This window comes from Oncorhynchus tshawytscha, linkage group LG10, assembly GCF_018296145.1.
Source record: "Oncorhynchus tshawytscha isolate Ot180627B linkage group LG10, Otsh_v2.0, whole genome shotgun sequence".
Taxonomy (NCBI): domain Eukaryota; kingdom Metazoa; phylum Chordata; class Actinopteri; order Salmoniformes; family Salmonidae; genus Oncorhynchus; species Oncorhynchus tshawytscha.
Genome location: NC_056438.1, coordinates 74,890,140 through 74,902,639, shown reverse-complemented (window position 1 = coordinate 74,902,639; position 12,500 = coordinate 74,890,140). Strand labels below are relative to the sequence as shown.

The 12,500-nt window shown below is 51.1% G+C and overlaps 1 protein-coding gene across 1 annotated transcript in view; it reads right to left on the bottom strand.

The window, feature by feature from the left end:
* kirrel1b (kirre like nephrin family adhesion molecule 1b) overlaps positions 1-12,500 on the bottom strand; it is an 89,617-nt gene that overhangs the window by 14,876 nt on the left and 62,241 nt on the right. Inside the window, exons 3-7 of the mRNA XM_042329061.1 lie at positions 9,872-10,021; positions 9,393-9,550; positions 7,228-7,386; positions 6,819-6,922; positions 2,226-2,374 (exon numbers count right to left, since the gene is read on the bottom strand). Coding sequence (XP_042184995.1) covers positions 2,226-2,374; positions 6,819-6,922; positions 7,228-7,386; positions 9,393-9,550; positions 9,872-10,021 — 720 coding nt within the window. The remainder of the gene's footprint in view (positions 1-2,225; positions 2,375-6,818; positions 6,923-7,227; positions 7,387-9,392; positions 9,551-9,871; positions 10,022-12,500) is intronic.

Sequence of the window (12,500 nt, the reverse complement as noted above, 5' to 3'; positions counted from 1 at the left end):
TAACGATAAAAAACAGAAATAGCTTATTTACATAAGTATTCAGACCCTTTGCTATGATACTCTAAATTGAGCTCAGGTGCATCCTATTTCCATTGATCATCCTTGAGATGTTTTTACAACTTGATTGGAGTCCTGTGGTAAATTAAAAATATAATTGATTGGACATGATTCGGAAAGGCACACACTTGTTTATATAAGGTCCCACAGTTGACAGTGAATGTCAGAGAAAAACCCCGACATGACGTCGAAGGAATTGTCCGTAGAGCTCAGAGACAGGATTGTGTCGAGGCACAGATTTAGGGAAGGGTACCAAAACATTTCTGCAGCACTGTAGGTCCCCAAGAACACAGTGGCCTCCATCATTCTTAAATGGAAGAAGTTCGTAACCACCAAGACTCTTTATAGAGCTGGCCGCCAGGCAAAACTGAGCAATCGGGGGAGAAGGGCCTTGGTCAGGGAGGTGACCAAGAACCAGATGGTCACTCTGACAGAGCTCTAGAGTTCCTCTGTGGAGATGGGAGAACCTTCCAGAAGAACAACCAACTGCAGCATTCTACCAATCAGGCCTTTATGGTAGAGTGGCCAGACGGAAGCCACTCCTCAGTAAAAGGCACATGACAGCCCGCTTGAAGTTTGCCAAAGGGCACCTAAAGGACTCTCAGACCATGAGAAACAAGGAAAACCTGCTCCTCTCTGGTCTGAAACCAAGATGGAACTCTTTGACCTCAATGCAAAGCATCACGTCTGGAGGAAACTTGGCACCATCCCTACGGTGAAGTATGGTGGTGGCAGCATCAGAGAAAGTATAGCAAGATCCTTGATGAAAACCTGCTCCAGAGTGCTCAGGACCTCAGACCGGGGCGAAGGTTCCCCTTCCAACAGGACAACGACCCTAAGCACACAAAGACAACGCAGGAGTGGCTTTGGGACAAGTCTCTGAATGTCCTTGAGTGGCCCAGCCAGAGCCCGAACATCTCTGGAGACCTGAAAATATCTGTGCAGCGCTGCTCCCCATCCAACCTGACAGAGCTTGAAGATCTGCAGAGAAGAATGGGAGAAACTCCCCAAATACAGATGTTCCAAGCTTGTAGTGTCAAACCCAAGAAGACTCAATGCTGTAATCACTGTCAAAGGTGCTTCAACAAAGTACTGAGTAAAGGGTCTGAATACTTATGTAAATGTTATATTTCCGTGGATTTTTATTCATACATTTGCAAAAATTGGCTAAAAACCTGTTTTTGCTTTGTCATTATGAGGTATTGTGTGTGAGGGAAAAAAATATATATATATTTAATCCGTTTCAGAATAAGGCTGTAACGTAACAAAATGTGGATAAAGTCAACGGGTCTGAACACTTTCTGAATACACCGTAGATCTGTTGATCTGGCTGAGGAGCATAAAGAACATCATAATGCTCGAGCTGACGGTTCCACGGGAGGATGAGAGGATTGAGGGAGTACCCGGCGGAGGTTGGGGCAAGAGGTTTCCCAGGTCAGTTTCTGTGGAGGGCACGAAGTATCCTCAGAGTAAAAGGAGCACAGAGGAAGAAGATCGCACAGCTGGGCAGGAGGTAGAGAGAGCATCACATTGGCTGTGGCTGAAGTGAGGGGGAGCAGGGGTTAAGCCACCTGGTTCAGTTCGGGCCTAATCAACGCAATCATCACACCCTTTGGAAGGTGTAGTGAGAATCGTCGAAACACCTAATGAAGAGGGGACCTCACCTGAGGATGAGCCAGGAGCAGCACAACTGCAGGTAAAACGATTGATACTGTACAGTGGAGGCTGGTGAGGGGAGGACGGCTCATAATAATGGCTGGAACAGAGTGAATGGAACGGTATCAAACACATGGAAACCGTGGAAACCATGTATTTGATGTATTGGAAACCATTCCACCTATCCCGCTCCAGCCATTACCACGAGCCCGTCCTCCCCAATTAAGGTGCCACCAACCTCCTGTGGTGCGGTAGTAGGAAGACACAGGAAGACAGGTATACAGGCAGACGAACTGACGGCCGGACAGAAAGACAGACACAGTAGACAAGAAAGCAGACAAACAGACAGACTAATATGCTATGCTGTCTCAGTCTCCTGCCTGTTTATCTGGAGGTATGGAACTAGAAATGTCATGTCTGGGTGATGTTGGTCTTCACATGTAAATGCACGACCTGTGGAAATGAATTTCCTTTTCGGAGGACAATCAAATCTATCTAATGGTCAGACTCACAGTGTACGTTGACCAGGATGCTGAGGTTGGTGTGTCCCACAGCGTTGAAGACAGAGCAGGAGACCGGCTCGGTGTGGAAGGAGTGGTCTGCTGTAGTCACAAACACACTGTCTCTCATCCCCTCCAGGAGAACACCACCCTTCGCCCACCTGAGAGAGACACACACACACAGGTGGAACAGCCTCATCAACACATACTGATCTTATATGTTCACACTAACAGACACACTATCAGACACACTATCAGACACACTATCAGACACACTATCAGACACACTATCAGACACACTATCAGACACACTATCAGACACACTAACAGACACACTATCAGACACACTATCAGACACACTATCAGACACACTATCAGACACACTATCAGACACACTAACATACACACTATCAGACACACTATCAGACACAATATCAGACACACTATCAGACACACTATCAGACACAACAACAGACAGACTATCAGACACACTAACAGACACACTAACAGACACACCAACAGACACACTATCAGACATATCACAGGTAGTATTCACTAGACACCTAATGGAAGAAAACTAAGTGAAATGGGGAGGGACTACTTGAACTTGTCCAATAGGAAATGCTTGTTTTTGGGATTCTGTTGCATTATAAGTATTTTGTTATGTTTTGCTGCTACAGTGCACACTAATGAATACACCCCATCACACACACTACTGAATACACCCCATCACACACACTAATGAATACACCCCATCACACACACTAATGAATACACCCCATCACACACACTAATGAATACACCCCATCACACACACTAATGAATACACCCCATCACACACACTACTGAATACACCCCATCACACACACTAATGAATACACCCCATCACACACACTACTGAATACACCCCATCACACACACTAATGAATACACCCCATCACACACACTACTGAATACACCCCATCACACACACTAATGAATACACCCCATCACACACACTACTACTGAATACACCCCATCACACACACTACTGAATACACCCCATCACACACACTAATGAATACACCCCATCACACACACTACTGAATACACCCCATCACACACACTACTGAATATACACCCCATCACACACACTACTGAATACCACCCATCACACACACTACTGAATACACCCCATCACACACACTACTGAATACACCCCATCACACACACTACTGAATATCACCACCTACTGAATCACACACACTACTGAATACACCCCATCACACACACTACTGAATACACCCCATCACACACACTACTGAATACACCCCATCACACACACTACTGAATACACCCCATCACACACACTACTGAATACACCCCATCACACACACTACTGAATACACCCCATCACACACACTACTGAATACACCCCATCACACACACTACTGAATACACCCCATCACACACACTACTGAATACACCCCATCACACACACTACTGAATACACCCCATCACACACACTACTGAATACCACCCATCACACACACTACTGAATACCACCCATCACACACACTACTGAATACCACCCATCACACACACTACTGAATACACCCCATCACACACACTACTGAATACACCCCATCACACACACTACTGAATACACCCCATCACACACACTACTGAATACCACCCATCACACACACTACTGAATACACCCCATCATCACACACACTACTGAATACACCCCATCACACACACTACTACTGAATACACCCCATCACACACACTACTGAATACACCCCATCACACACACTACTGAATACACCCCATCACACACACTACTGAATACACCCCATCACACACACTACTGAATACACCCCATCACACACACTAATGAATACACCCCATCACACACACTACTGAATACACCCCATCACACACACTACTGAATACACCCCATCACACACACTACTGAATACTGAATACCCCCATCACACACACTACTGAATACACCCCATCACACACACTACTGAATACACCCCATCACACACACTACTGAATACACCCCATCACACACACTACTGAATACACCCCATCACACACACTACTGAATACACCCCATCACACACACTACTGAATACACCCCATCACACACACTAATGAATACACCCCATCACACACACTACTGAATACACCCCATCACACACACTACTGAATACACCCCATCACACAAAGTAATGAATACACCCCATCACACACACTACTGAATACACCCCATCACACACACTACTGAATACACCCCATCAAACACACTACTGAATACCACCCATCAAACACACTACTGAATACACCCCATCACACACACTACTGAATACACCCCATCACACACACTACTGAATACCACCCATCAAACACACTACTGAATACCACCCATCAAACACACTACTGAATACACCCCATCACACACACTACTGAATACACCCCATCACACACACTACTGAATACACCCCATCACACACACTACTGAATACCACCCATCACACACACTACTGAATACCACCCATCAAACACACTACTGAATACACCCCATCACACACACTACTGAATACACCCCATCACACACACTACTGAATACCACCCCCATCACACACACTACTGAATACACCCCATCACACACACTACTGAATACACCCCATCACACACACTACTGAATACACCCCATCACACACACTCACTACTGAATACACCCCATCACACACACTACTGAATACACCCCATCACACACACTACTGAATACACCCCATCACACACACTACTGAATACACCCCATCACACACACTACTGAATACACCCCATCACATCACACTACTGAATACACCCCATCAAACAAACTACTGAATACCACCCATCACACACACTACTGAATACACCCCATCACACACACTACTGAATACACCCCATCCCCATCACACACACTACTGAATACACCCCATCAAACACACTACTGAATACCACCCATCACACACACTACTGAATACACCCCATCACACACACTACTGAATACACCCCATCACACACACTACTGAATACACCCCATCACACACACTACTGAATACACCCATCACACACACTACTGAATACACCCCATCACACACACTACTGAATACACCCCATCACACACACTACTGAATACACCCCATCACACACACTACTGAATACACCCCATCACACACACTACTGAATACAACCCATCACACACACTACTGAATACACCCCATCACACACACTACTGAATACACCCCATCAAACACACTACTGAATACACCCCATCACACACACTACTGAATACACCCCATCACACACACTACTGAATACACCCCATCACACACACTACTGAATACACCCCATCACACACACTACTGAATACACCCCATCACACACACTACTGAATACACCCCATCACACACACTACTGAATACACCCCATCACACACACTACTGAATACACCCCATCACACACACTACTGAATACACCCCATCACAACACTACCCCCATCACACACACTACTGAATACACCCCATCACACACACTACTGAATACCCCCATCACACACACTACTGAATACACCCCATCCCATCACACACACTACTGAATACACCCCATCACACACACTACTGAATACACCCCATCAAACACACTACTGAATACCACCCATCACACACACTACTGAATACACCCCATCACACACACTACTGAATACACCCCATCACACACACTACTGAATACACCCCATCACACACTACTGAATACACCCCATCACACACACACACACTACTGAATACCACCCATCACACACACTACTGAATACCACCCATCACACACACTACTGAATACACCCCATCAATACACACACTACTGAATACACCCCATCAAACACACTACTGAATACCACCCATCAAACACACTAATGAATATCACCCATCACACACACTACTGAATACACCCCCATCAAACACACTACTGAATACCACCCATCAAACACACTACTGAATATCACCCATCAAACACACTACTGAATACCACCCATCAAACACACTACTGAATACCACCCTTCAAACACACTACTGAATATCACCCATCAAACACACTACTGAATATCACCCATCAAACACACTACTGAATACCACCCATCAAACACACTACTGAATACCACCCATCAAACACACTACTGAATACCACTCACCACCCATCAAAGACACTACTGAATACCCCCATCAAACACACTACTGAATACCACCCATCAAACACACTACTGAATACCACCCATCAAAGACACTACTGAATACCCCCATCAAACACACTACTGAATACCCCCATCAAACACACTACTGAATACCACCCATCAAAGACACTACGGAATACCACCCATCAAACACACTACTGAATACCACCTATCAAACACACTACTGAATACCACCTATCAAACACACTCTGAATACCACCCACCCATCAAACACACCCCTGAACACCACCCAGAAAACACACTACTGAATACCCCCCATCAAACACACCCCTGAACACCACCCAGAAAACACACTTATCCAACAGACTCCCACTGACCGGATGCCCATGATGGGGGGGTTGGCGGTGGCCTGGCAGGAGAAGGTGACTCTCTCTCCCTCCAAAACAGACTGTGGCTCCATAGAGAGATTCACCTTGGGGGTCTGCAGGAGGGAGGGAGGGAGGGAAGGAGAGGAAGGGAGGGAGGGAGGGAGGGAGGGAGGGAGGGAGGGAAGGAAGGAAGGAAGGAAGGAAGGAAGGAAGGAAGGAAGGAAGGAAGGAAGGAAGGAAGGAAGGAAGGAAGGAAGGAAGGAAGGAAGGAAGGAAGGAAGGAGAGGGAGGGAGGAAGAGGGAGGGATTAAATAAACCTGAAACACAGTCACACACTCATACCTTAAAACTATTAACATACACACCCTCCCACCACCCACACACACACACACACACACACACACACACACACACAAACACACTTACGGTGGACGTTGAGGGTGACGGTGGTGCGTTTTCCCATGGGGACAGCCCGGTTGCTGGCCACACAGGTAAAGTTGCGTCCCGTGTCTTTGTCCTCTGGGATGATGGGTAGGAGGCTCCGGGTCGTCACTCTCTTTCTGTCTGGGAGAACCTCCTGGGGGAGAGAGGGAGATAGAGAGAGGGGGAGAGGGAGAGAGAGAGGGGAGAGGAGGAGAGAGAGAGGGGGAGGATGAGGTAGAGAGAGGGGGGGTAGAGAGAGGGGAGAGGAGGAGAGAGAGGAGGGGAGGATGGGGTAAAGAGAGGGAGGCATGGGGAGAGAGGGGGAGGTAGATAGAGAGGGGAGAGAGGGAGAGAGAAAAGGGGGAGCGGGAGAAAGCGAGGGGGGAGGATGGGGTAGACAGAGGGAGAGGGAGAAAAGGGAGAGAGAGAGGGAGAGAAGGAGAGAGCGAGGGGGAGGATGGAGTAGACAGAGGGAGAGGGAGAAAAGGGAGAGAGAGGGGGAGAGAAGGAGAGAGCGAGGGGGAGGATGGATTAGACAGAGGGGGAGGGAGAAAAGGGAGAGAGAGAGGGGAGAGAAGGAGAGAGCGAGGGGGAGGATGGAGTAGACACAGGGGAGAGGGAGAAAAGGGAGAGAGAGAGGGGGAGGATGGAGTAGACAGAGGGGGAGGATGGGGTAGACAGAGGGGAGGATGGGGTAGACAGAGGGGGAGGATAGGGTAGACAGAGGGGAGGATGGGGTACACAGAGGGGGAGGATGGGGTAGACAGAGAGGGGGGGAGGGAGAAAAGGGAGAGAGAGGGGGAGGATGGGGTAGACAGAGGGGGGGGAGGATGGGGACAGAGGGGAGACAGAGGGGGAGGATGGGGTAGACAGAGGGGGGAGGATGGGGTAGACAGAGGGGGAGAGAGGGAGAAAAGGGAGAGAGAGGGGGGGTAGGATGGGGGGGAGGATAGACAGAGGGGGAGAGAGGAGAAAAGGGAGAGAGAAAAGGGGAGGATGGGGAGGATGGGGTAGACAGAGGGGGAGGATGGGATAGACAGAGGGGAGGATGGGGTAGACAGAGGGGGAGAGGGAGAAAAGGGAGAGAGGGGGAGGATGGGGTAGACAGAGGGGAGAGGGAGAAAAGGGAGAGAGAGGGGGAGGATGGGGTAGACAGAGGGGGGAGAGGGAGAAAAGGGAGAGAGGGGGGAGGATGGGGTAGACAGAGGGGAGAGGGAGAAAAGGGAGAGAGAGGGGGAGGATGGAGTAGACAGAGGGGGGAGAGGATGGAGGGAGAAAAGGGAGAGAGAGAGGGGAGAGAAGGAGAGAGCGAGGGGGGGGGAGGATGGAGTAGACACAGGGGAGAGGGAGAAAAGGGAGAGAGAGAGGGAGAGGATGGAGTAGACAGAGGGGGAGGATGGGGTAGACAGAGGGGGAGGATGGGGTAGACAGAGGGGGAGGATAGGGTAGACAGAGGGGAGGGATGGGGTACACAGAGGGGGGAGGATGGGGTAGACAGAGGGGGAGGGGAGAAAAGGGAGAGAGAGGGGGAGGATGGGGTAGACAGAGGGGGATGGGGTAGGATGGGATAGACAGAGGGGGAGGATGGGGTAGACAGAGGGGGAGAGGGAGAAAAGGGAGAGAGAGGGGGAGGATGGGGTAGACAGAGGGGAGAGGGAGAAAAGGGAGAGAGAGGGGGAGGATGGGGTAGACAGAGGGGGAGAGGGAGAAAAGGGAGAGAGAGGGGGAGGATGGGGTAGACAGAGGGGGAGAGGGAGAAAAGGGAGAGAGAGGGGGAGGATGGGGTAGACAGAGGGGGAGGATGGGGTAGACAGAGGGGGAGGATGGGGTAGACAGAGGGGGGAGGGGGTAGAAAGGGGAGGGAGAGAGAGGGGAGGATGGGGTAGACAGAGGGGAGAGGGAGAAAAGGGAGAGAGAGGGGGAGGATGGGGTAGACAGAGGGGGAGGATGGGGTAGACAGAGGGGGAGAAGGAGAAAAGAGAGAGAGGGGGGAGGATGGGGTAGACAGAGGGGGAGGATGGGGTAGACAGAGGGGGAGAGGGAGAAAAGGGAGAGAGACAACGAGGGGGAGGACAGGGTGGAGCCAGCAAAAGGTGTATTTAGTGATAAAACATAAAATATGTCAACGTGCAGCGGCCTTCATATCTGTGTGTGACTCACGGTGGAACTAAAGGCTCCCTCCAGGGCCACCCCATCCCGCTGCCACTCGATGAGGGCCAGTGGCTTGGCCCCGCGGGACACACAGCTCAGGTTGTACGAGGCATTGGCTCTCAGCAGGATCTCTGGAAAGCCCTCGATCACTGGGTCATCAGGAGGAACTGTAGGACAACACAATAAAACACACACACCGCGTATACACTACAACACACGCAGAGAGATGAACACACACGCTGCATATACACAATACAACACACACACTCTGCATATACACTACAACAGACATACTGTACAGTCACACACTGCACTGGACACACACACTGACACACACACACTCACAGACTGCACTAGATACACACACTCCACATAATAATACACAGTCACACACTGGACACACACTCACTCTTGACACACACAGCCACACACTGCAGTGGACACACACAGTCACACTCTGCAGTGGACACACACAGATAGATACTCACTGAGGATGGTGAGTTTGGCTCTCCGGGAGCGCAGGGCAGCCTCCGTGGCCTGGCACTCATACAGGGAGTCATCAGAGAGCGCAGCAGTAGAGATCTCCAGGTTGTACTGGCCCACGTCTATCACCCGCAGCACACGGTACCTGGGCCAGGCTAGGACAGAGAGAGACAGAGAGAGAGATACTGTAACCCTGCAGCAAACGGTACCTGGGCCAGGCTAGGACAGAGAGAGACAGAGAGAGAGATACTGTAACCCTGCAGCAAACGGTACCTGGGCCAGGCTAGGACAGAGAGAGACAGAGAGAGAGATACTGTAACCCTGCAGCACACGGTACCTGGGCCAGGCTAGGACAGAGAGAGAGAGAGAGATACTGTACCCCTGCAGCACACGGTACCTGGGCCAGGCTAGGACAGAGAGAGACAGAGATACTGTAACCCTGCAGCACACGGTACCTGGGCCAGGCTAGGACAGAGAGAGACAGAGAGAGAGATACTGTACCCCCGCAGCACACGGTACCTGGGCCAGGCTAGGACAGAGAGAGATACTATAACCTTGCAGCACACGGTACCTGGGCCAGGCTAGGACAGAGAGAGAGACAGAGAGAGAGATACTGTACCCCTGCAGCACACGGTACCTGGGCCAGGCTAGGACAGAGAGAGACAGAGAGAGAGATACTGTACCCCTGCAGCACACGGTACCTGGGCCAGGCTAGGACAGAGAGAGACAGAGAGAGAGATACTGTACCCCTACAGCACACGGTACCTGGGCCAGGCTAGGACAGAGAGAGACAGAGAGAGAGATACTGTACCCCTGCAGCACACGGTACCTGGGCCAGGCTAGGACAGAGAGAGACAGAGAGAGATACTGAGATACTGTACCCCTGCAGCACACGGTACCTGGGCCAGGCTAGGACAGAGAGAGAGATACTGTAACCCTGCAGCACACGGTACCTGGGCCAGGCTAGGACAGAGAGAGACAGAGAGAGAGATACTGTACCCCTGCAGCACATGGTACCTGGGCCAGGCTAGGACAGAGAGAGACAGAGAGAGAGATACTGTACCCCTACAGCACACGGTACCTGGGCCAGGCTAGCTAGGAGAGAGAGAGAGACAGAGAGAGAGATACTGTACCCCTGCAGCACACGGTACCTGGGCCAGGCTAGGACAGAGAGAGACAGAGAGAGAGAGACTGTGTACCCCTGCAGCACACGGTACCTGGGCCAGGCTAGGACAGAGAGAGAGAGAGAGAGAGATACTGTACCCTGCAGCACACGGTACCTGGGCCAGGCTAGGACAGAGAGAGACAGAGAGAGAGATACTGTACCCCTGCAGCACACGGTACCTGGGCCAGGCTAGGACAGAGAGAGACAGAGAGAGAGAGCACACTGTACCCCTGCAGCACACGGTACCTGGGCCAGGCTAGGACAGAGAGAGACAGAGAGAGAGACTGTACCCCTGCAGCACACAGTACCTGGGCCAGGCTAGGACAGAGAGAGATACTGTAACCCTGCAGCACACGGTACCTGGGCCAGGCTAGGACAGAGAGAGACAGAGAGAGAGATACTGTACATGTATACCTGCAGCACATGGTACCTGGGCCAGGCTAGGACAGAGAGAGACAGAGAGAGAGATACTGTACCCCTGCAGCACACGGTACCTGGGCCAGGCTAGGACAGAGAGAGACAGAGAGAGAGATACTGTACCCCTGCAGCACACAGTACCTGGGCCAGGCTGGGACAGAGAGAGACAGAGAGAGAGATACTGTACCCCTGCAGCACACGGTACCTGGGCCAGGCTAGGACAGAGAGAGAGAGACAGAGAGAGAGATACTGTACCCCTGCAGCACACGGTACCTGGGCCAGGCTAGGACAGAGAGAGACAGAGAGAGAGATACTGTACCCCTACAGCACACGGTACCTGGGCCAGGCTAGGACAGAGAGAGACAGAGAGAGAGATACTGTAACCCTGCAGCACACGGTACCTGGGCCAGGCTAGGACAGAGAGAGACAGAGAGAGAGATACTGTACCCCTGCAGCACACAGTACCTGGGCCAGGCTAGGACAGAGAGAGAGAGAGATACTGTAACCCTGCAGCACACGGTACCTGGGCCAGGCTAGGACAGAGAGAGAGATACTGTACCCCTGCAGCACACGGTACCTGGGCCAGGCTAGGACAGAGAGAGAGAGAGATACTGTACCCCTGCAGCACACGGTACCTGGGCCAGGCTAGGACAGAGAGAGAGAGAGACTGTACCCCTGCAGCACACGGTACCTGGGCCAGGCTAGGACAGAGAGAGAGAGAGAGAGATACTGTACCCCTGCAGCACACGGTACCTGGGCCAGGCTAGGACAGAGAGAGAGAGAGAGAGATACTGTACCCCTGCAGCACACGGTACCTGGGCCAGGCTAGGACAGAGAGAGAGAGAGAGAGATACTGTACCCTGCAGCACACGGTACCTGGGCCAGGCTAGGACAGAGAGAGAGAGAGACAGAGAGAGATACTGTACCCCTGCAGCACACGGTACCTGGCCAGGCTGGGACAGAGAGAGACAGAGAGAGAGATACTATACCCCTGCAGCACACGGTACCTGGGCCAGGCTGGGACAGAGAGAGACAGAGAGAGAGATATACTG